We start from the raw sequence: 25,325 nt of genomic DNA, 5'->3' as shown, positions 1-25,325 counted from the left end.
TTCCCATCTTTTAAGTACTGATGGAGTTGGGATTCACACAAGCACTTACATAACAGGTATTAGGCTTGCAAAAACAGTTTTGTTTTAAGATTGGAAAATGATTCTAACCAAACCATTTTGAACAGCTTCATTTATGAAATGTCATGCAATGGTTCAGACCCTGTGCTTCAAACTCCAGAGATTACATGTTATAATGGCCTTTAAAACATAAAATGGTATTGAACATGCATTTGAGATTCTTTGCCAAAGATAAATTTTGAGGTCAATGCTGATTAGTTAATTTTCTAACCAAAAATGTTTCAAGTGCTGTACATTATAGTATTACAGACACTGAATTAAAAAGCCCACAGAATTGTATCTTATAGGGAAATTTTTTTTAGAAATGATAATTTTGCTTTGTATTTTGACATCTCTTGTACAACCACTAAAGGAAGGGAAAATCAAATAACATGGAGAAAATACTTGTTCTGTCAACTGAATGATGGATTTATAAATTGTAGATGGAATTTATGAAATTGTTTTCTGTGTCTAGTTGTAATGTCCTATTAGTGTGCTGCATAGCAAGTTGATAGTATTTCTTTTGAACCTGTCCGTTTCCATTTTCACCTCAAAGTACTTCATAACGCTAATTTAACATTTTTTTTGGTTTTAGAAGAGAGAATGCAATTGAATATAAAGGTTAATTGTATAACAATTTCTTTAGCAAAGAAGAGATGAATGAGTCAGATTAAATTTTTAATTCTTTAGAAAAAAATGCAGCTTCTTTAGAATTCTTAAAGTTTGGACAATATTCTCCATAGAATTTCTATTGCATTCACACACCCTGATTGTTTCCATGAGGTGCATTGCAAAACTGAAGATGTAAATTTCAAAGGTGGTTCTACACGCAGCATCTTGTTAGATGCATTCAATTCTTTCCTTCCTGTGGTGTAAATCCTGGGGTCATTACTCAGAGCCTCATCCTCCCAGGTACTGAGGGCTTCCCATGACTGGCTGAGTACTCTCAACTCCTGTTGAACTTCATGTGAGATGAGTTCACTGGAAATACTAAGCATTTTGTGGGACTGACCTCCCAGTTCTTAATCAATCCTTACTCAAGAAAACTATTACAAAAAGCAGTATGAGTTTCACTGAATAAGAACCTCAGGATTTGGTTTTAGCTATATATTTGGATGCATAGCGCCTCCCAAGTTTTGTAATTCCTCCCTTCAGTTGGACATCGGAGATATCGATGTTTCTTTGTTGCAAACATGTACCTTTCATTTTAGTGCGAAATATTGCTTTTAAGTTGTTTACTTCCTTAGTATTAGGGTGTGTAGTTTTTTTGTTAGTAGATTTTCTTGTGTTCGCATGTGATTTTCTGATAGCCAAGTTAAGTGCTGTGAAATTTAAGGTGGCCTCAGGTTTCCAAAATTTTTCATTGCTGCCACAAAGTGTTACCTACTTTTAAATACCCTTTTCAAAGATCCACACTCCTTTGCCTAGCTTTTTTTTTTTTTTTGTAGGCCCAAATTGTGTTTATTGCTAATGGACTTGAAGTGAGGATTGTTATTTTTTGCATACATAGGAAGGCGGTAATCAATAGGCAGAGGATGATGCATAGTTTACAATTGCAACATAACTTCTATTTACAAGTTACTTTATATAGTAGACCAGGCTAAAGAGTCTTGCCCTGTAGAGTAGAAAGTTTATTCAAAGGAATCCAGTTACAAATTCAACCAAATTCTTCTTCCTCAAAAGTCTATATTGAGTGAAACATCGTTTTATTTATTTTGTTTTGTATTCTCCAGTCTATCATTCAGTACCATTCTTATAACAATTGTTTGTATTAATTTTTACAGGTTCCACTAATGTTTTGGCTCATACTCTTCATGGAATCAACCATGCAGTAACTGCAACATTACATATTATAATGGGTAATTCATAAATGTGTTATCAGAAGCTTTCAGATAATTAAAAGACATATTACTTAAAAAATTGAATACATGTTCATAAAGGAAGAGTGCTTGCCTAACAAATCAATGATACTTTGTTGTGTCAGGGTGAAGTTTATATCATAAAATAGTTTGGTTTGAAAGGGACCTCTCCTATGAGATCTAATCCACTGTGTATTGTAACAAAGTTGATTCTCTAAACTGTTCTTGATAAACTATTCTTGGGTATCTAGTATGACTATTAGTAGCTGCTTCGATGAGAGTTCACCACATTCCATGGCAGATGGTGTCATTGATTAACTGGTTTATACTGCTTTTCTTTTAATTTAGTAAGTTAGGAAAAGCCAGAGTTGAACAGGCAACCTTTAACTCTGTCCCTTATGTATGTGCATTATGATACACAATTCGCTGGCCTGATCATACTTTTTTAAAATTCAGGATGCCTGCCTAATAATAGTAGGAAAAATGGGTGGTACTCAGTGATTGAAGCAATTTTTATCCTCATCTTTCGGTGTGGGTTCAAGGCATACCAACAATTTCTGGATGGAAGTAGTTGTTTACTCCACAACATGGCATCATTCACCATCCAACGTGCACAATAAATGGGGCAGAATTTCTAAGTATATGAAAAATAATATGTGATTATGCTATTCAATATTATGTGTATTCAAAAGGGACAGAGTTAAGGTTGCCAGTGGAATCTTAACTTTGACTTTTCCTGAATTTTGAATATTTCACTTTGCATCATTAATGTTCCTTTTCAAGGCAGATTTTTGTATGGAACTGTATCGACTTTCTTGAAAAGAAAAATGGGGGAAAAAACCCCTGTTCCATCAAGTGTAACTGCTTGCTAGACCTTAGCTGAATGCTTTATTGGTTAATATGTCAATCGATGCAAGAGCACTTGTTCCATTTCAAATATTAATATTGAACATGCCCCGGTACATTAGATTGGAAATTTCACTTCACTTTCTTTTTCACATATGCACAAATCCAATGGAAACCTGAGAGAGAGAGAGTTTATTAATGATGATTTTCATTCAGTTTTTATAGGTTCCCATGTCTCGAACGTAGGCAGCTAGTTTTATCAGATAGAAACCAGCATGTATGTTTGAAGTATGTTTTAAAGTCCTTATAACTTGGCCAATGAAAACCCAGTTTTCACCTGACCATCAAATCATGCATCTGTTATGTAAGGGACTTTGTGTAGGTAAGTTTAGGTTGCAAACTAATGGAATATTTGCAGCTTTGATGTCTGCTGTAATATTTCAGGACATATACAACCAGTGGACATCTGCACTTTCAGTAGTCCAAGCAAGCTTCTTCGTTTTGGGTTCTCAGCTATGTTTGGTTTTGGTGCAAGAACTCTGGCTTTGGCAGAAAAGCATCGCTGGATGCCCTCCAACCAGCGGAGAGATTTTGCTGTAATTAAAACACTGGCAAGTCTAAAGTATGCTGGTTTATTTTCAATATTTTTATTTTCCTCATTAAAATGTAATGTTATTACCCTCAGTTTTACCAGATGTTAAATATATATTAATATATTTCTTAATGTTTATAAAAATGAGACTGCAGGCAGACACTTTTCAGGTTTTGCCATTGACTTCCTTGCAATGTCACCATTTAATTAGGAGAAGCTTCTGTATATTCAGCATCATCATCTTAAAATTATTTTAACCTTGATAAAAGCAGATTTAGCAGTCAGAATATTGGTTTATGTGGAATGAATGTCAATATTTTTCTAGGCCAGAGGAATGTGAGTTATCATTTCTACCTCTGAAAAATTCACTGCAGGGCTCCCAGGAGAATGTTACGTAAGTAAACCTGACTTAAACAATCCTGTATCTATACAAGTATGTATCTTTGAAGATAAAATTAGAACAAAATGAAATATTGTTTTGATGCAATATTATAACAAGGCAAAATGGAACTTTTTCTTTTAAGATTGATTTAGTTAACTATTAATTTTTCCCTTATATAAAGTATTCATTAACCTTGCTCTGTTGTTTTACTTTTGATGTTAGCAGTACAGAGGACCTGTCAGACAAGCGCTACTCCATTTTTGTTCACTTTTTTCCAGTGTCAGAGATCTAATTTATTCTTAAACTGTAACATTAAACATTGTTCAATTACTTTAAAAATTTTATTTCTTTACATTCTGTATTATTTTTAATTGTTTTATGTGACACATTTTTATTTTTAGAACGAAGAAAGAGAGACTTAAAAAATCTGGTGAGTTTCAAATTAAATTGTCCTGAAAAGTGAACTGTGTTTGGTTAAACTAATGTAATACCAAATTACTCTGTTTTATTTAGACAGCAAGGTTCAGTGGCACACAATCCAAGATTACTTCCTGAATGTGAGCATTATGGCAATCCCATGTCTATGTTCAATGGCACCAAGAGGCTTGGCACCTAATACCAGGTCAGTACGGGTTTAAAGAATTAGAGTAATGTCTATAAATTCTGACATCTTATTCTAAAACCTTGGCTTTTCCTGGAATGCCTGCCTGTGTCTCGGGCAGTCTAGACCCTCTTGTAGTGGGGGGAGGATGGACTGCACTTGACTCCATAATCTCAAGAATTGTAATCAGTTTTTGGATCAAGTCATCTAACTAGAATAATCATTGGATAATTACTGTGATTAAATTAGTTGACAAGACTGACTTAAGTAGTAGTCATCAAGTAATCATCTGTCTCAGGTTTCTTGATAGGAGGAAAAGTGGGTCATGGATTTCTCGTAAAAATTCCTCTTGAACTGGAATTCTTCAGTTGGGAAAGTCATGTTGATTTTTTTTTTCCCCTACCATAAAGAATTTTAAATGCTTATTTTGTCATTTTGACAAATTCAGGAAACACAATTTTTACTAATCCCTCTAAATTAAAAAGGCATCTCTCATAGTTTCAGGGGAACTGCGTAGTGTTGGCGATTGGTTACGAAAGTTAGATCTTTTCACCTTTAGCTAACTAATCTGAATATAATCCCAGATTGAAATGTTGAAAATATTTATCATCTGATAGCTAGCAAAGTATGAAAAATGGTAACTGTGAATAGTGAGTTCATAATCAACTGTGCCCCAGCCATTAGCCCATTTTAGTCAGAAGAACTGGACAAATAGCCATTGCATTCGTCAGTCATGCAGTCAGTTTGCCTTTACCTTGTGCCTGTTGTTTTTTCTGCAGTTTCCCAACTGTATGGGATGTTTTGGTTTCACATACCACACCAGATCTCATGCAACTTTCATTGGCTTTTGGCAAAAGGCTACTCACCACTAGGTATAATAACTTGCTTTGTTCGCTTCAGCCCCTCTTGCCTGCCTTGTAAGCAATTTAAATAGATATTCTTCAGAAAAGCAAATTCACCAATCCATATGTACTCTTGGGATATGGCTCCTCTGTGGGAGATAGTTTTACTGAAAAGTTTTCATACCAGAACAGTCTTCCTTAGAGAGTGAAATGTAAGGCATCATAGCCTGGATTATTATTAGTAGTAGTATTTATTTGTTTATTAAGAGAAAAAGTATGTACTTGAAGATAGTATGTTGATGTTCTATACTGTTTAGAAATCTATTCTGTCAGCATGTTCACTCTCAGTGCAGTTTTCCAGGCAATAGAAAAGGTTCTGTGTAGATTTTAGGAAGAAGGTCTTTCAACTTTCCTCTCTCGTCCTCTCTAATCTATCCCCTGTCTTTCAATGGTTGCAGATCTAATGACACCTCCCAGGCACTGTTTAGAGCCCAAGTGCAGATGAATTTGTTTGTTCCCCTCCGCCCCCCTCCCCCCCAGCATCTCAGATAACAGTGTACTACTGTGTCTTCGACACAGCCTGAATTCCAGCTGTCAGCACTGTTCTTCTAACAAGATGGCCAAGGAGTAGCACTCAGCTAGATAAAGAGAGGGGTGCTTTCCCTGCAGGTGCCTCTTGCAGCACAGTGAACAGCAGCAGCGCTGCACAGGGTGGAAGATCAAATGCTGCACCAATTGCAGCAGGAATGTGAGCCGTTTGTGAAGCACTTGGCCACCACTGCAACCTCGCCTACTGTCTTCACTCCAACTGTCATGTTTCCCCCCGAGAGCCTGTTCATTTGCATCTTACAAGACATTTTGATCAGACTGAATACATTGGGTCTGACTGACCACTGTTTGTGTTAATCCAGTTTTACAGCTACTAGTCTAAAGCCTCAAAAGTGACTATGATTTTGGATCCCTCGGTATTTGGGTGCCCTGCTTGAGACACCCTAAAGGGGTTGGTTTTTAGAGTGTAGGTGCTGGGCACTTTCTAAAAATCATCCCCCTTGAAAGTATCTCACTGGCACACAAAAATGGAAGCATTCAAAATCACTAGTCACTTCTGAAAATGTGGGCCATAATGACTAAATAAGATATTGTTGCACAAAATTATATGCCTGCCTGGCAGAATATGTGGGTTTCTTGATCATAAAATAGTGAGCTAGAGAGAACTTTTCAAACACCTCCTTTACCTTGCATCCCATCTCAGAAAACCTCTGCAACATCAGATGACTCCACAACAAAAAAAAGATTGTCCCAAACTAAGAGTTGCCACTGTAGAGGATACTCTGCAGAATGTTGAGGTCCACAGGGATGTAGCAATGCAGAATTCAGTGTGTGCAAAGGCAAAGTCCCCAGCAGGGGATAAAGCCCATTCAGAAAGATTTATGGCAGCATTTTAGGAAGACAGTATCTTAAATTGTAACTTTCAGATTGAACATTGGCATCCACTTCTTAGCAGACACTATACAATGAAATTATCATCCTCATAGATGCTGCCTCTGTCCATCATGTCCTCAAGCTGATAGGATCTCAAGTCTTTGCTGTTCTCCTCCAAGTTTTTCCTTCCTTTCATTTAACTCTTGATTGTAAACTCCAGTAGTACTGTCAGAATGTTGGTGTCTTGTGTATGAGATTAGAATAGTCTCATTAACATCTGTCAATTGCTCTAAGAGGTGAATTTATCAGTCAAGGTTCCTTACTTTCATATCGCAGATTGTTATCATAGTTTTCTGTGTTAAACAGTTTTTATTCATTGTTCCTGTTGATGTTTCATTTTGTGGACTGCTGTACATAACAGACTCCTCTACTGAAGGATGTCTTTGGCACCAAAACTTGTGTGTACCATAAAATCCCTGTCCCGAGGAGTTTACAATCTAATGCAAGTATTAAGGGCCAAATGCCCAGATGGTGTAAATCAAGATAATTCCATTAATAGAAATACATCGATTTATGCATGATGTTGTTTTGTGAAAGGACAGTCTTTATATCATCTTTTAAGTAAGCAAACATGTACAAATATTAATTTGATGGCAGTATTCTACAACTAGATTTACTTTTAATTGATTTTTATATGAAATTCATCAGTGTTTTATGTGAAATGACTTTAGATTAATGTTAATAATGTTAGATTAATGTTAATTAATGTTAATTTCATAATTTAAGTATAATGGATTCCTATCTACATTGTTTTTTTCCTGAAGCTGACTGTAATCAACAAATTAACTGAAAAATTTCAAAGCTTTTTAATGTTCACTGTATTGCTGTTATTCCTTGGTTTAGGATTATATTTACCATTTATTTCATTTAATCTATAGATTTCCCCTTTTGCCACAGTTAACTAAAGTGATTTGAATTAAATTTAAACATTTGTATATATAAAGCAGTAGAACAATTAAACTTAATCTGTAATTCTCTCATGATAGTTTATTAGACTGTATCTCTAATTTCATGTGAAGTAAGCATCAGAATAAGAAGCTCTCAAGAGTAAGCTGATTCTTATGTATAATTGTTGGGAAAGTATTTGATTCATAACTAAATAAAAATCACTGAAGTATATTGAAAAGTTCTGAATAAATTTAGTAAAGTTAATCTTGTTTTATATTGATTTTTAAACCAATTTAAAATGATTGTGAATTTAGTTTAAGGACTTAAGACCTTTGAATGTAACATTAGTTTAATCAAAACGTACTTTTCAGGTTGAATAATGGTAGCATGGCTCTTATTGTTGTTCGAAACACTTCTCGGGCAGAGTTTATAAAACATCTGAAAAGATATGCCAGTGTAAAAAATCAGGTACAGTTAATCCTATTTTTTTTTTGTGTGATTATAAAAGAGCTACTAATCATGAAGGTAGACATGCTACAGGAGTTAACATTAGTGTCCTCATAAGGAGACTTAGTTTCCCTGTCAGAATGCATTAGCCCCCTTTTATCTGATTTTTGAAAATCTCTAATCAGACTACTACCGATTAGCCTGTTTCAGCCCATCTGTTATGGTTTAGTTTATATGTGGTTTACACCAGCAGTTGCACAAAAGTGTAAAGCTCCTAAACTAAAATAAGGGCAGAGAAATTTTGTGTTTAAATTTAGTGTACTGAGATTAAGGGCACATACTGGGGACCAGATGCTACTCTTCAGAAGAAACAAATACTTAAGTCCACAATTTTGGCAAATCACTGCATGCTATGATGGCAGCAGTAGTTTTAGCAGATTATGCCCTTTGATTTTCATAGACCCCAGTTCCTGGATATGAATGGACTGTAGGAGAGGTTTCCAGATCTGCCCTTTAAAAACACATGGTCAATATTCCACTTTTTCTTTAGCTGCATCACAGAAATTAGAGTTAAGTGGTGCTTTTGTTTCTTCTATCAGAGTGCCTCACTGTTGCTTCAAAATACTTAGTGCAAACCGAAGTAAATGTATACTTTCATGTTATACTGATCATCTTCCAAATGAGTCATATCATTATGTAAAATTAGTGATAGGCAAGTTTAGGTTTGGTTCAAATAATCATTCAGAATTTAGGACCTTTTGAAGAGGTGTCCTTCCTTTGTGCTGGATGTCATCCCTGGGAGATGCCTAGTTCCATATTGTGGTGGCAGCACCAATATGCCTCAGAAAAGGCTTTAGCCTTTCTCATTCTGTCAGCTAGCACTTGTGAAAGAAAACGTGGACCCACTTTATAATCTACATGAACCTTTACTATGCCTATAACTCACCTCATTTGGGTCAGGGTTACTGGTTATGATGGACAAGCTGGAAAAACACAGCATAACTTTCAAATCCTTGAGTAAGTCTGCAGAGTTGAAAAATACACCACTTTGCTTGTAAAGTGAGCAAATGTATCTGGAAATAATTGCATGACAATAAAAATGGAATCCTGTGATACCGTTTCTGTTGAGTCACTATTCAAAGTAAAATAGCACATTAAATTATGAACACTGGCTTGAATATAAACAATACATTTCATGGGATCAAAGCCAAAGTCAAGGTTTTAGTTTGTTCTGTCCAGGAAACAAGTTGCCCATAAAATGTACATGACTGAAAAAATTGCATGACAAATGGGTAGTTAATGTCTCTTGCTTTATCTACATTGATATTTACTAGTGTGTTTTCTGTATCCATAGTGCACCAACATGAACACCATTAAACTGGAACCTTTTTTGGTAATGCTCTAATGCATTACTTAGCGCTCATATAATGCTTTTCATCTGTGAATCGGATATTGTACTTTACTGGGATTAATTTCCAAACTGGAAAACATTAAATTAGGCTTGAATAAAGACTGGGAGTGGATGAGTCATTACACTAACTAAAAACTATTTCCCCATGCTAATTTTCCCCCTACTGTTACTCACACCTTCTTGTCAACTGTTTGAAATGGGCCATCCTGATTATCACTACAAAAGTTTTTTTTCTCCTGCTGATAATAGCCCACCTTAATCAATTAGTCTCGTTAGAGTAGGTATAGCAACCCGCATTTTTTTCATGGTGTGTGTGTGTGTGTATATATATATATACAGATATATCTATATCTTCCTACTGTATTTTCCACTGCATGCATCTGATAAAGTGGGCTTTAGCCCACAAAAGCTTATGCTCAAATACATTTGTTAGTCTCTAAGGTGCCACAAGTACTCCTTGTTCTTTTTCCTTTCCCAAGTTTCCCAGTTTCATGCTGCCTCATACCTGAAAATCAGCAAGACACCTTGTTTGCTGCTCCTGTTCTCTAAAACTTATCCTACTTAGATCAGTTAGTTTTTCTGTCTATGAAGTCTGTCTCTCTGTGTGTGTGTGTGTGTGTGTGTATGGTTCAGGAAGTAAAAATGTTAAAGAAAGCAAGTTTATATGTGAATTTTAGTAATATAGTAATCCATTGAAGCTTAAAACTCTGAACAATGCTTGTCTTTGTCTGAGGCATTGTTCGATCAGAGTGCACTGGCTTTATGCTACTCAGTTGGGGAAGAACAATTAATTGTAGCCTAAAAGTCTCCTACTGAAATCAGCACTCTTCAGCAAATTCTGGCTTCTCTGTGGGAGATATCTCAGTCTCCCTTATCCTTCTTCTCTGTTTTTTGTAATTTCTTAGTGAGTACTTTCCCAAGAAAGATCCACTTCTAGGCAACTCCAGATGCTTCTCTGCCTCAGACATTGCCATTCTGTACCAAAATAAAAAAAAAAAATTGCTCAGATGATAGTCTCTTGATCTAAATTACCATGAAATGTTCAGAAGATGTATGTCTGATGGTTTAGGATTAACTAAATTTAACTTGTTTTTACATACTTTTCATATTAATCTAAAACCATGGGAATAATAGAAATTGAGGGCCAACAATATGGTAGGTACTTCATAACACAGAGGAAGCCACAGTACTTCACCTAATGATCTTTATGTTTAAATAGTCTAAATATTAAGATGGGAAATAAAACTGTGCTCTACGTACTCCACATAAATAGCTGTTTTGAAATTCTTGTACCTGGGAAGATTTATTGTAGGAAATATTCTTCATTCAGTTTAAGTCTAAGGTTCTAGTGTATTTAAGGAGAAAAAGTAAGCTTTTAATTTCACAGTTTTAACCTATTTTGAGTTACCTCTTTAACTAATACACATTTGTGTTTGTTTTAGTTTAATTTTCCCTTTGTTGAGACCTATGCAGTTCAGGAAGTAAAAGTCCAACCAAGAACTGAAATTGGGTATGACACTGAAGAAAATGTGTATTTGCATGCTACTTCTGCAGAAGGGAATTATCCTTGGAATATAGATGGAGATTTAATGGAAGGAGCATCAGAGGTTCACGTTCGGTAAGGCTAAGCATAGTAACATTGGATTTGATGAACTAGACTATTGGCCCATCACATGTGATATCCAGCCTGCAGGCGTAGTCAGGCAAAACACCTGCTAGACTTGGCCAATTGTACTGTTATCTCTTTCTTGTGTACAAGAGATAATGTTCCCCCAAAAAGCTGACTTTAGGAAAATTTGTTGCTAAAATTGTCAGACAGGTCTATATTCTGCCATTATTTAAAATGGTTCTAAAAAAGAATGTAATAGTATAATACATCAGTGCATATCTTAGAAAATGTGCTTCTGCAATTTCATTTTTCAACTACAGCTTAGTATATTGTCCAAGAAAAAAAATAGTTTCTGGGTAGAATAGAATTTCTATCAATCTCAAGGCTGTAAATAATAGAATTTTTGGATGGAATTGTTTTATTGAACTCAAACGTTTTATAAAAGTTTGTATTTTACAAAATCTAAAAAACTGGGACCAGTGTGAGTTGGGTGTTTAAGAGATTATCACAAATTTGCCACATTATTCCCATATAAGTACTGTATAGGGAATGTTGCAAATGTTCAAAACAGGGTGCTGATGTTGCTCAAAGTGAGCTATGTTTAGCCTGGAGAGAAGAAGGTTGTCATTACACTAAGTTCATAATGCAGTGGGCCTTATTTCAGGTTGAAAAGAGGGCCTTTTTTGAAGGTTCAAGATGAACTCCCTACCAGCCAGGCTCTGAATTCTGAGATCAGACTTAAGTTTGCTGCTTGGAAGTACCCACCCTGCCTTTTGTGTATTTGCAGAGTTAACCAAATATGTAGTGCCATACAACAGAACTTGTTTGATTGTGAAGAGTTAGTGCTATTTGAGGATGGTTAAGGAATGGAAATACATGAACACACACAGTTGAACAATCCCTGGAGTGGAAAAGGGAGTTGGCTTATTCTCCAATAATAACACTGTGGCCAGCCAGAAACATGGAGCTGATGGTGGGAGGCTCACTGTAACACAGGGTGCAGATGTGGAGGGAATGAAAGAGGTACCATGATATCCCTTTCCAACCCAAACCTCCAAATTAAAAAGATTCTCTCTCCGAAGTTTTTAGTAATCCAAAGAAGAGACTGGAAGTAAGCATACTTCAGCTTAATTTTATTCCATATAATGTATTATATAAATTTGTCCTCAAAGAAAATGTTACATGAAAACTACGATAGAGTTAATAAGTTACTTTATTTTTATTTTTTCACTTCGTAGGGTGCACCCACAACTTATTAATCTTTATGGAGTGAGCATTGATGAACTGGATGATTCCAAAGCAATGTGCACTTGTCTGTAGAAGAAATTTATGAAGAAATGTGTTTCATGGTGCAGGTTCTACATAAGACTCATTTTCATCTTTAAACAGCTATTTAAGGCCCATTCCTTCACCCACTGAAGTCCAAGGACCAAGACTGAAATTAGGATGTTTATATAGAACTAACAATATTACAAAGATTTTTATCAAGTAAAATAATTGTAATTATCAAACAAAATGTTTATAGTTTTTAACCTTAAAAAACCCCTGAAAATAAATACATTAACAAATATACTTATTTGTAGGTTTTATATATTTGGTAAAAAAGTGATTACTAGAATTTCAGCAGGAAAATGTAAAGTTTTTTTTAAACAGGGGCTGAGTTCAATTTGGGGTCTGATTTGGTTACCCTTAATTGTATCTAGTCATATTTTACTTCACTGGTAACCCTAATTCATATCGCTAGAACTAGTCATAAAGTACTACTTTACGGTGAGTTGGGGTGAGCATAATTTGGCTTCTGTCAGGTCCTTCAATTTCCAGATAATCTCTGACCTTTAAATGAGATGATGTAAAAATTTGCTTGCTTTCAGCATGCTACGAGTTAGGTCTTAAACTACTTTTCCTTTTACAAACAGTATTCACTTAGAATGTAACATTTGTTTAAACTTTAATCTTATAGAAAATATTTAAAGTTTACTTTATCAGTAAAAAGCATTAATTTTTGCTAGAATAAGGCAGAAATGCTGAGTAAGATTTCTAATTTTAGATTGAGTGATACTTTCATAGTGCACATATTTTAAGTAGAAAGTAGGTATGTAAACAGATTAATTTTATAAATTACATGGTAAATGCAATAATTATGCATGACACTGGTACAGATTAGGATTCCAACCTTCATGGGAATTGAATTTTTCATGGAACCATGGTTATCCCCTGCATTGCGATTGGTGGGAACTAACATCTTGACAGATTTGTCAGCCTGCTTGACCTGCAGGACGAGAAGGAGCTTAGATGTGTGTGCGCGCTCTTGTTCATTAGGTTAAAGATATGAGGCATCCCAACCAGGGCTGAGGGAGGAACACTGCTTTTCCCTGTGACTAAACCACAGACGTTGTTGCCCACTGGTCTTTAAGGCCTCAATTCATTAAGCATTTAAGTCACGGGGATTTCACTATATGCTTAAATCTTTGCTGAACTGGGGCCCAAGTATTTAAATGGGATTAGTGAGGACTACAGGAACACACCAGAAGTTTGGTTCATATTTTTAATAAGCATTACACCTCAACCTTAAATCAAACAATTAGTATGGATATTTTCTTTCTTCCTCCACTCCCTTCACAAGTAGCACTAGCAAATGGTTATTCATCTTCAAAAAAAAACACCATAGAACCAAATTCTGTCTTCATACTCACATTTAACGTCAATGGAACTGCAGGGAAGGCACCTGTGGGCATAATTTGGCCTGCAGTAACCGGCCAAATAATCTGCAGTATAGTGGATTACAAAGTAAATCCCATGGACCAAATTCTGCTCTCCATTACAATGGTGTAAAACGAAAGTCACTAGTTATTTGAATGGCACTACTCCAGATTTGTGCCACTATAACTGAGCAATTTGATGCTATATACTTAATCCAGAAGCATTAAAGTACTGTGTTTGAGTGGTGAAAACTGAATTTCTTCTTTGATTCTTTAAAGATATCCCATCTTTATAAATCATTATTATATATTTTACAGTATTTTATTACCTCTGCAAATTATCAACAAAATAATTAAATTTGAAAAAAACTAGTGTACATAGTTGTTGTTATAAAATTCAATTGAATGACCATTTATTAATAAACATGCTATCATCAGGAAATCCTACATTCACATTTTTCATTTACTTATTTAGATTAAACCTCAACGTTTGTTTGTTAAATTAATTGAATTTTGCTTGTATATCTCAGAGAAATACCTTATCACTGTTTACATACTAATAGCATAGTTTGAATAGCAATGTGCAATTTCCAAGTAACACTTGTGCATTTAGTTACTCACTAAAGCAATTCCAAAAAAATCCTTTGTAATCTCATTTCCTTGCATTGTTTGTATTAAAGCAATTTTAATGCTGCTTTCAGTATTTGAGGTACAGTTCTCACAACACACTATATTAGATTATCTGTTTGAATACGTTTTGATTAAAGTGCAATAATTCACTTGGCTCTAGACTCTTCAATTCCTTTTTAGCATATAAATTTTGCAAATAGTTTAGTTTTTCAGGATTAAATATTTCACTCATAGCACATTTTGTTCTAAAAATCATCTTTCTATATGTACACATTTGTTCTTAATATAATGCTGAATATTTTAGAACAGAAAGCCAATGCCTTGAGATGAGATCTGTTTTTCAGAAGCGTGGAAGCCCCCATGACACCAACTGAAGTAAATGAAAACTACAGGTGCTTGGCCCTCTATGGAAAATCATGCTCTGTTACCTTTGGATTCTTTAGCCTAGGACAAAACGCCACTTTGGAAAAACGTATATAACTCGATTAGCAAAGTAACTGGTTAAAGGCAATCTTTGTTGCTATTAACTCGAGCTTTATTACCAAGTGATGTTGCATAATCAGTTTGTGTGATGTCCACACTTACTACATAAAAAAAAGATGCTGGAACTAAATTTTCTAGTAGCAGTCCAGAAAGACAGCAGAGAAAGGACAAAAAGCCCTAAGCCATAGTATGTGTTGACATATTAAGTTTAAGATGAGTTTAGCACTTGGATGAGATGGTGCATAGACCAGAGAATGAAATCCTTTCCCACCTAGAACAGGTATCAGTGTACTAAAAGTAGGTGGCATTGCTAGTATCTCTCTAAGAACCTGAAGGGATCACCTTTAGCAGCAATTCAAGCCCCACATAAATTCAGTTCTTTCCTTTCTACTGACACTTGAGTGCCAGTTGCAATGGTGGCATGAAGCTGAAAACATATCCACTAAGAACTGAACTTAGATATCCCAACTATTTTATTATACAGGTTTCAGAGGGTAGCCACTTTTGGGCTGGAGTTGCACATCTAAGGATGGAATTTAGCCCTATGGAGTTAGGGTTTTTTTTAAACTTTTCATCAGAGCCTCTTCTGTCTGCTACTGGAAGTGCTGAGCATTATAGCAACGCTTGCAAATAATAATTGTTCAGGAAAACACATGAATGTCTTTCACTCCAAAACCTCATGCTCTTGGTGTTTGTTTGAGGAGAAAGAGGGAGAAACAATATTAACTGTATGCTCCTGTCCTTATCAGCTAGTACTATGTTAAGGATGGTTGATACTGATGGCCTCAAATGTTTGACTCGTTCTCAAGGTAACCCTCAATGTGATGCATCCTTGACAGGACATTGAGTTTTCAGTGCTTATCAGCACAAAAAACCTTTCCACGCACCTCAATTAATGGTAAGATTTTATGCTGCCCCTCTTAGAGGCTCAGCACAGAACTCCCAGCCCAGGGAAGGGGAAGGTAGTGTGGTTTTAAAGCCACCTTTGCATCCTCCCAGTCCTCGACTGCTCTGGAACTGGAGTAGCCCCTGGCATAATTTAGACAGCCCAGGAGGTCTGTCTAAATTACAGGTTTCAGAATAGCAGCCATGTTAGTCTGTATCTAGAAAAGGAGTACTTGTGGCACCTTAGAGACTAACAAATTTATTTTGAGCTTAAGCTTTCGTGAGCTACAGCTCACTTCATCAGAGCTGTAGCTCACAAAAGCTTATGCTCAAAATAAATTTGTTAGTCTCTAAGGTGCCACAAGTACTCCTTTTCTTTTTGTCTAAATTACAGCAGCCTCCCAGGCTGTCCTATGGACTACACTACCCAAGACCTCCATAGCGCTGTAGTTATGTGCCTTAGTCCAGAACCTGCAGGAGTGTTCAAAAGACCTTGTGGCTGTCTTCTACAATGCATGCACTGGAGGCCTCATCCCTTGACCACTTCAGGCCTTTTACCCAGTGTAAAGGTGCCACAGTGGGATGAGGATCTCATCTTAGTCTCTAGTTAAAAATGAAATGAAAGTTGAAAGCTAAGTGAGTGATGATTCACTCCAAGGCCAACCATTGAGATCTTATTACCCAAAAATGGTTGATAATCCTGTACTACGTTCCAAGAACTCTTCTTCGGGTAAGTAATTCCTCATTTTATCTGCTTAGTGTTCTTGTATGCATTTGAAGAGATGGATACTTCTGGTATTTCAGATATTACTATTACAGTTTCTTTATTTGAGGATCCGATTGTCATTTGCATTTTAGTAAGATGATGCTACATTTAGGTGTAATCCTCCACAGATCAGCAAAATCAAACGTATATTCTAACACGAAGAGTAAACAACAGACTCGTTATCAGTTTTCTCTCATCAGCGTTCATCATGTAAGTCACTGAGCCTGAAATTCATCATTTGAAAGAAGCCTTTGTCATCTTGGTCCTCCTTATTGCCGTTTACAAAGTTCCAACTTCCTGTTTGGGCTGCTCTTGTGGGATAGGTTGATAACGTCTTTTAAAGAAGCCAGACTGAAAAAAAATTTCAAAATCAATTGGTGTGTGTCAGCAAATTCTTAATTCGTCAGATTTAATAAAATCCACTTACTTTGAACAGTATAAAAGATTAAGATGACGTGCTGGCATATGCGATTAAGTATCAGCTTGTTACTCTGTTTTGGGAGTAACAGTGATGTTACTATTAAAATGACTGCCCTATTGATATGAACTAATTTTTAAAAATGTAGACTTTTTTCTAATTGGTACATAATATAGCAAAAGACAGCATTACTAAAAATTACTTTACATCTATGGGGCTAATCCTTTCCCTTCATTCACAATATCAGCAAATGAGCTGTGAACTGTGGAAGTCCAGAGATCAAAATCTTCCCACCCAGGATATGGAACGATGATGAAATCCCAGCATTTGTTACACTTCTGAACTCTTCTGCGGGAAGAATGACTAGTGGAGTCACATTCACAGATGTCTAATCCCCAGCTTCCCTTACTATGGCACAAAAGAAATGCCTTTGGCAAGCAAGGGGTACACCAAGTGAACAATACCTTACCCCATCAGAACTTTTCTGGACCTTGTATGGCTACTAACAGTGGGGAGCAAGATTTGGCCCTAGTGTTCATATACAAGAACTTAGAATTTAAAACAGTTAATGCTGGCAAGCAACAAGACCATTTTCACCTTTTCTGTTAGGAATATTGTAGACCATTCTGTTGTGTGTCCATCAGAATAGCAAAAACATGAAGCAGCAGCCTAAAAAAATTGTTTGACTTCTGCAGGGAAATTATGCAAATCTGGCCCATAAATATGGGGGAAAACTTGGAGTACAGAATTAAAGATCGCAAAGAGGTAAGTTAATGTCAATAAGTACTTTTACTGAGATAGGGAAAACATGGGGTAAAAAGGACAAATGAAGAAAAAACTTTAAAAGAGGTTTTTGGAAAAAGGGAATTAATCATACCAGGATTTGTTATTCTTTAGTACAGATCATAATAAAGCATATTATTCCTGTTTTTAAAGGATTCAATGAAAATAGCAGAGAAATATTGATAAAGGAAAAAAAAAATCCTACCTTCCAGAGTAACAGCACTATAAGCAAAAACAATAAAATGCCAAATACTGAACCTATCCCAATAATCAGCATGGTAACATGATGTTTTGGCTTTTGGTTATGTAGTCCTTCCAAAAAGACCTATATGAAGTAGGGGAACATTAAAGTATGAATATTAATATGTTTAGAATAGACAATGTATTCAATTAAAATATAACTTAATGAAGTAATTATTATTATTGCATTCATTAAATATCTACATATGATATATATTCCCATAAATGGTATCTTGTCTCCGCTTCAGATGAAGACAAAAAAAAATCTATTTGCCTAACTAACTGCAATTTAATTCCAATTAGGTACATATCTAATTGTGCATAATTCTATCATTTCAGGTTCTATTTTTCTTGAATATATTTTTTTTAGGGGGGAGGGCTAACCAACTTGTGTACTTAAAGAATTCTTACATGTGCCACTTGCTTTTCCTTGTGTAGTTCAATGACTTTTGGATTTTTTTCTGGTGATGCTGTAGCACTTATTTCAAACTCAAGTGATGATGCCTCATCCTGTTTTAAAAAAAATATAAGCCAAGTTGCATAAATATAGTAATACTTTGAGGTCATCAGATAAAAGATGATATAATACTATAAACAGTGAGTTAAACGTTGATGTGTAGGTGCCCTAGTCTACAAAAGAACTGAGTGACAGAGCCAGGAACAGAACTGTACTCCAGTAACTCAAAAGGACTATGTATTTATAAATTTAGACAAGTTAACTTGGAACTATGGCACTACTGCTAATCAAAGCTAAATATTTTAAAGGACTGAGTCACTGACAAAGTTGTAGATACATTTTTGGGGGACAAACAGAGTTCAGATTTCTATTTTAAAGGCTTTCTTCTCATTTCCATTTGTCCAAGAGCTGCCCCATTCCTGGAACTTACATCTAATACCCACCAAATTAATGAAACCACTGTTTGTGCCATAATCAGAATGTTCCCTGCAACACTCCATTGAAGGCTGTATTCCTAGTGGTGATCACTTCAACCAAGAGAGTTTCTGAGATCCAGGCATTAATGGCTGACCTGCTGTATAGGGTATTCCTTAAAGATAGAGGGTTTTTGTCCACACCCTAAGTTACTTTTTATCAAAGGCAGTATCTGATTTATTATTATGCAAATATGGCAATTCAGCTGTATTTTCTATAAGTCCCATTCATTATCAAGAATTGTCTAGGCGTTAAAATGGCTCTTAGTTATTATCTAAACAGCATTAAACCATTCTGTAAATCACCTAAAGTGTTCATAGCACAGACAGACAAATTCAGATACTAATTGTGTTTAGAATAACGAGACAACAGTCATTCGCCCTTTAACCAATTTACAGTATGTATAACCAAGAAATGTCATGCTAGAAGAGACCAATGATCCATTCACTTCAGTATCTTTCCTCTGCTTGTTTATGACAAAAAAAAAACTATGATGTGCCTACCTGCAGTTATATGCCAATAGCTGTCTGGTTTATCATATCCTGCTAGTGAGTGTTGTAATCAAATTATCAACAGTGCAGGAATATTAAACCAAAAATTATCACCGTTTTATAGTATTATAAGCTTGAAGTGAAAGGTATATCTTGGAGCTTGCTTTTTGGTTGTGATATGCCAACTAAGCCACAGCATCTGTCACTTTGAGAGGTTTGCACCACGTGTTAGAGTACAGCAACCCTCTTACATTTAAATACCTCTCTTTGTAGTGTTCTTCAGTATTTGAACTAAAACGCGCATTTATACTCAATAATATTAACTTGGATTTAACAATACTTGATTTATATATTAAATGAATATTGTGCAATTTATTTCTGTCAACTAGAAATATAGCGCAGTGTTCACAAGAGGGTGCTGCAAATCCATGTGATGCCATTAAAAAGCAAATAACCTTTTAAAATTATCTGGTTAAAGATTTATATACAATTTACCATTTCTAAAACTGAAGGAGTAGCTTCCAGTTGCATCTGGACAATTGCTTCTTTTCCACTTTCCATGTTTCCAAATTTACACAGTATTCGTAAACACAAATGATCTTCTTTCATGCAGTACTTGGAAGGAAAAAAAGCAAAAACACAACACTGAACTTTAGTAGCATGGTTTATTTTTTCTTGTTAATATCAAGGCCCCTGGCATCTAGTGAAAAAGGTGTTTTATTTTTTTGCGTGAATAGGTCAAGATGCACGGCTACCTACAATAAATTACTGTCAATGAATGTTCCAGAAACTGGGTGGCAGAAGAGCTACACGCATGGCCTCATAATCACCTGACTATGTCAGGTTTTCAAAACACCATGTGGCCACAACTGGGGGAAGTGGGGAATTTTCCAGAGAGCTAATTTCCTATATAAGCATCTAAATGAGAGTTGAGCAATTCTGAAAACGTGGCTATAAGTAAATTGTTGCTACAGCAGGTTTTGTTTTCCATTGATCCAGTTATTAAGAATCATAAAGGCACTTTCAAACTTGTACATCAATCATACTGTAGATTTTTGATTTTGCTTTAAGTATTTGCTTTAAGAGTTAGTATTCAAAAATGAACTAGTAGCACTAGCCTCATTCAGGACTAGTACAAACAAGCCCTATACAAACTTCCTCACATAAGCCGGCCACTACATCTCAGTTCTGACCTGCAATAATTCTGATACTCCAGCTTTCTCTTGAGCAATATGAGGTGGTTCTGTCATTTGTATGAGTGGGAGTTAAACTGAAAATATTTAATCCCTTTTGCTTATGACCAAAAACATTTGTATAATAAGGTACAGTCTTTTAAAAAGTATAATTTCCCACTGACTTCTAAAATCAATCCTGAAAAGTATGTGTAACGCATAATATGAAGTACGCAGTTTATTTCGAGGGTTAAGTAAATTGGGACTGAACAAACCAAAACAAACAAAAAAAGACCCTTACCAGTCGCCTCTGAGTAGGCTTTGAAAAGAAAATGATGAGATCCTTTAATATGTTCATGTGTCCGTTTTTTTCTGGTAAAGCACAGTCTCTTGTATAATTATCATAAAAACATTCTCCATCAGTTGTCTGGAAATAACAACAGCACAATCATTCCTGGGTTTTAAACATTTCCAGATACTGCTTAGAAGACATTTCTGTACATGCAGAAACGCAAAGAAAATGTCTGTATTTGAAAAGGATTTCTCTAGAGTATGACAGAAATGCACTGTTGGTATAGTGAGCACAATTCTAGCCCAGTTTATTTAACCAGAACTACCTGCTTACCTCTTACATGTCCTCAGAATTGTACTGAAAGTTTCTGGAGTGAGCCACACTCAGCCAGAGAGAGGTGTGATGGAAAAATAAATAGGGGAAATTATTAAGACCCCACCCATTCCCTTGTGGGGGAAAATGTAATTACATTAATAAATAGGTCAACAGAACTGCAGGCTACAATGCATTCTAACAGAGTCAAAAGAACAGCAAAAATCTGTAGAGCGGAGACTGTGTATTGTGGGTTCTGTACAGCAGCAAACATGCTGTCTGGTATCAAATAATTAGCAGGACTGATGGTGAGTAGAATCTAAAACCAAAACTGACATGGTTTATTGGACAGGATTATGGAACGCAGGAATTCACACTCCCCTCTTTAAAAAAAAAGAAATACTGCATTTTACTCCTTACAAGAAATTTTCAGTGCTGTAACACTGAATCCAGAAATAGGGAAAATAGATTGAAACACTCCTTAAAATTTAGAAACTGGCCCAATACTGAGCTCCATGCAGGTGGAAACTCTAACTTCAATGAGGCTCCAATCAGAGTCTAATATACTAGCTAGTATATTTCAGTAAATTAAATACTGAATATGTACTAAATCTAAATGTAACAAGTATTCACAATTTCACTGTAAGTGGGCACAGTATAAGGAAGGATCCCCAGGCTATTTGACTCCCTTTGTAGAATACCTCAGATTATTTTAATTCAGCATTTCTACTTCTCTGCTAATTCAGCATCAATAGCCATGAAAATTTCTGAAATGAGTGCATGGTTGGTTGATTTACATTCATTTATAATTGGTCGATACACTAAAATGAGAGGAATTAAAATATTTAGGCAAAATTAATACGTTTCACACTAATTGTTACAGTCAAGTTTCACATACAATATAGCTGAATAAGAAAAATTTAGATGTGCCTTTTCAAGCACTGTTGTACTCCATCTGATTCTGTGCTTTCATGTACTACATACAGAGGAGAATGTAAAACCATAGTAAAACAAAACAAACATACCTGGATATCCAGAATGTTAAACAGCTTTTCATCTCTTGGTGCAAAAGAATTAGGAACCATTATCTCCAAATCTATAGCAGGAGCCATGCTCGGTCCAGCACTGATAACCTTGGGAGAAACCGTGCTACAGTAATTGAAACTTCCATTTGCATACACTAATCAGGAAATGAATACACACAATTCACACATTTACAGCATCAATGGCAGCAATGGAGGCTTCCCAGTGCTGGCTTGACAATAAAACCTGACCGAGCTAGAGGGACGCACCTCAAGAGATGAGAGTGCAGTTCATTTTCTAGCCCTATTGACTCTTTGATCTCTCTCTTAACTCTGCTCATAAAGTGCCATTGGGGTAATGGTAGCTTTGCGGTATGACACTAGTCTGTTATGACCTGAACTGAGGTCATATTTCACTACTTCACTATTCAAAGGGGTCTAAGGGAGCTAAATGCCCAACTTTCATTGACTTTTAATCCACCAATCTATGCTGGATATGAACCTAGAGAGACCCTGTTACTAATCCCCAGAGCCAGCTAGTCCCCTCATGCTCTTCATGCAGTACTTGCTGTATACCAGCTCCTTGTGCAGCACTTGTGTTCTGTGAACAGCTATGTAGTACAAATCACAAATATTTTTACAGCTGACTCCCCTGTTCAGTAAATATGCACTGTCTAAGAAAAACAAAATTGAAAACTGTAAGCCAGGGTGAAGGAGGATATTATCCAAGGCCCAAATGAGAGTTAGGTACCCAGCTCCCATTGACTTTGAATGGAAGTTGGGCACCTAGCTCCCCTTTGTGTCTTTTAAAATTCCTCCCTCCCGCCCCCATCATCCAGGTCTATTGCAAATCAGTGAAACTCCCATGCATGTCTGGGTCAAATTCTGACCTCTGATGCGAAACAAATGAGCAGCAAAAGTTTCCTCACCTTCAGCACTCCATAAAGGTGACAGTCAAAGGTGCTTAACAGATGCTGGCTGTGGTTAGCAGGGGCATGGAATGAATGCGCTTGCCATAAAGAAGTGACAGGAATAGAGAAGCAAAGACTATAGGAGGCTATGAAAGTGTTCAAAGGGAATTAAGTGAGATAGGTTCTTTTTAACATGGCTTGCACCCTTTAAGGGAACTCCAACTTCAATTAGTGACTGATCCAGCTGCTATTAAAGTCAATAGCAGTGTTTCTAGTGATCTGTAAGGGGCATAGATCATGCTTTTCAAGCACACTTTACTAGATCCATGGTGGCTTCATGGACAGAGAGAACCCAAGCTTAAAATTTGTAAGGGCACCATCTGGTGAGCTAAGCACACTCCCTATAGATGTTAATAGCTATTATTGTTGATGGAAATTTAGTGCTACACGTGTATTTTGCTCAAAATTTTGAAAGCACTGGCGGGAAGCATATACTGATTGGTACATCCACAAATATAGGCTGGGAATTGGATGCCAAGAATCAAGGGAGCTGCTTCTGTTAATGGCTACACACAGAAGTTCTCACCAATCCCAGGATTTATGTATTTGTTTCTATATTAAGCACTTTACAAGATCAATGCTTTCCCAGTAAGTTACAAGGTGAGGTGGAAGTGCCTTTTGTCTTATCAGTTGCTAAGAATTAACTTTTAAAAAAAGAGGAATGGTTTCTATAAAGAATAGCTCTTACATGGAAAATGAAGTTGATCTTCTCCTCCATGCAATTAATTGATGAATTTTTCTCACTGGGTCCGTAAACAAATGAAGCTGGTAATACAAATCTACAGTAATTAAAAAAATAATTACAATAGGACAAAATCAGCACTATTTAGTATGCAATGTTAATATGAGCATTATCCTGTCTAGGCCAGACTGTCCTCTATGCAGGTCACTACAGAGAACTGGAAAGTCTGAATTAGCACTTACCTTAGCCCTGCAGTAGCGAAGGTCCAGGATAAAGCCTGCTTTAATTTAGGCAGACATCTCCATGGATTGAGTGGGCACAATGTGGTAGTGATGACTCATCATCCTCCAACCCTACCCACTGATCCCCAACTCAGAGAGGGGCTTTTATAAAGGAGGGGAGAAATTAGGACAAAGGGGCTACTCATCTCTTACATCTCTGACTCATTTACCTCCACCCCCATTATCAGTGGGATTTCAGTCCCCTCCACCTTCAGACAAAGACTTGTCACAAGTATGGTTCAGTGATTAGGTTATGAGGAATTAAGGATTTATTTCCAACTTTGCCACTGATTCTGAGAGATCGACAAGTAACATCAACCTTGGGCTTCAGTTTCCCCAAAGACTTAGGAGATCTTCAAACAAAAAATGCTGGAGCTAAAATGTTAATATTCCTGTACTGGCTGCAATGATTGATATGGTGGCAAGGGAAGCGGTGGGAGAGTGGAGTGAAGATAGTGGAAGCAGTTGCTGCCCCTTCCCATCGTTAGTTTGAAAGAAGTATCCTGCTATACGAAGTAGAGTTCAAATATGCTGAGCCTGCCACTCTGAAGCAGTCTCTCTATAAGCCCTTACTTATACCAAGTGTCCTTTACATTTGCCATCACCTGATGACTGTGACAGTCAAAGGAAAGGATCCTTAAAAAGTATCCCTGGGCATTCCTTCTACATGACTGCAATCCAGTGATTACATTACAGTGGGGCTGGGCAAACCAAGGCCCGGTTTAGAGGGGCCTGTCTGCCCAGAACAAGGTAGATCTATTCATAGGCAAATTTATGACAGGCAGTATCACCAGCTGGGACAAGCTGAACAGCAAACAGTCAATATAGTTGAGTATAAAAGACCATGTGTTTGACTCAGGCAGTGGACAATTACACACAAAAGCATAAGGCGGAGCAACCACCAAAAGGGAATTTGATAGGCTAAAGGATTAAAATATAGGTTTTGTTCACCTTTGCAGAAAACAGGATTAAATGAGAGAAAAGCAGGAACAAATAATACTACTGTGTTATAGAAGAGCAAAGAATCAGTCCTCGGGTATTAAATCCCTGACCTCTTGGGATTTTCCCCCCATTTTAGAGGGACAAACTGAAGCACAAAGTCTGCAGCAGAACCTGGATAAAATCTAGATCTTCTCACTCCCAGTACTGCAATTTTTCACTAGGCCATGCTTCCTCTCTGAAGATCATGGGAGTTCAGCTGAGGTATGTGTTCCTTAATAATGGATAAACAATCCTATGCACATGGATATG

General features: G+C 36.4%; 2 protein-coding genes across 2 annotated transcripts in view; one reads left to right on the top strand and one right to left on the bottom strand.

Annotated features, from left to right (window-relative positions):
- CERKL (CERK like autophagy regulator) overlaps nucleotides 1-12,336 on the top strand; it is a 97,152-nt gene extending 84,816 nt beyond the window's left edge. The window contains exons 6-13 of the mRNA XM_077830284.1: nucleotides 1,842-1,916; nucleotides 3,207-3,384; nucleotides 3,680-3,748; nucleotides 4,138-4,166; nucleotides 4,250-4,358; nucleotides 7,921-8,017; nucleotides 10,850-11,025; nucleotides 12,255-12,336. Of these exons, the coding sequence (XP_077686410.1) occupies nucleotides 1,842-1,916; nucleotides 3,207-3,384; nucleotides 3,680-3,748; nucleotides 4,138-4,166; nucleotides 4,250-4,358; nucleotides 7,921-8,017; nucleotides 10,850-11,025; nucleotides 12,255-12,336 (815 nt within the window). The remainder of the gene's footprint in view (nucleotides 1-1,841; nucleotides 1,917-3,206; nucleotides 3,385-3,679; nucleotides 3,749-4,137; nucleotides 4,167-4,249; nucleotides 4,359-7,920; nucleotides 8,018-10,849; nucleotides 11,026-12,254) is intronic.
- A 3,711-nt stretch (nucleotides 12,337-16,047) lies between these two features.
- Nucleotides 16,048-25,325, bottom strand: part of ITGA4 (integrin subunit alpha 4) — a 57,376-nt gene continuing 48,098 nt past the window's right edge. The window contains 8 exon segments of the mRNA XM_077829778.1: nucleotides 16,048-16,776; nucleotides 16,779-16,830; nucleotides 17,886-18,005; nucleotides 18,332-18,430; nucleotides 19,838-19,957; nucleotides 20,816-20,941; nucleotides 22,144-22,251; nucleotides 23,800-23,890. Of these exon segments, the coding sequence (XP_077685904.1) occupies nucleotides 16,676-16,776; nucleotides 16,779-16,830; nucleotides 17,886-18,005; nucleotides 18,332-18,430; nucleotides 19,838-19,957; nucleotides 20,816-20,941; nucleotides 22,144-22,251; nucleotides 23,800-23,890 (817 nt within the window). The 3' untranslated portion in view covers nucleotides 16,048-16,675.

This window comes from Eretmochelys imbricata, chromosome 11 (genome assembly GCF_965152235.1).
Source record: "Eretmochelys imbricata isolate rEreImb1 chromosome 11, rEreImb1.hap1, whole genome shotgun sequence".
NCBI lineage: Eukaryota > Metazoa > Chordata > Testudines > Cheloniidae > Eretmochelys > Eretmochelys imbricata.
Note: the sequence above shows the minus strand (reverse complement) of the source record. Positions and strands in the feature narration are given on the sequence as shown.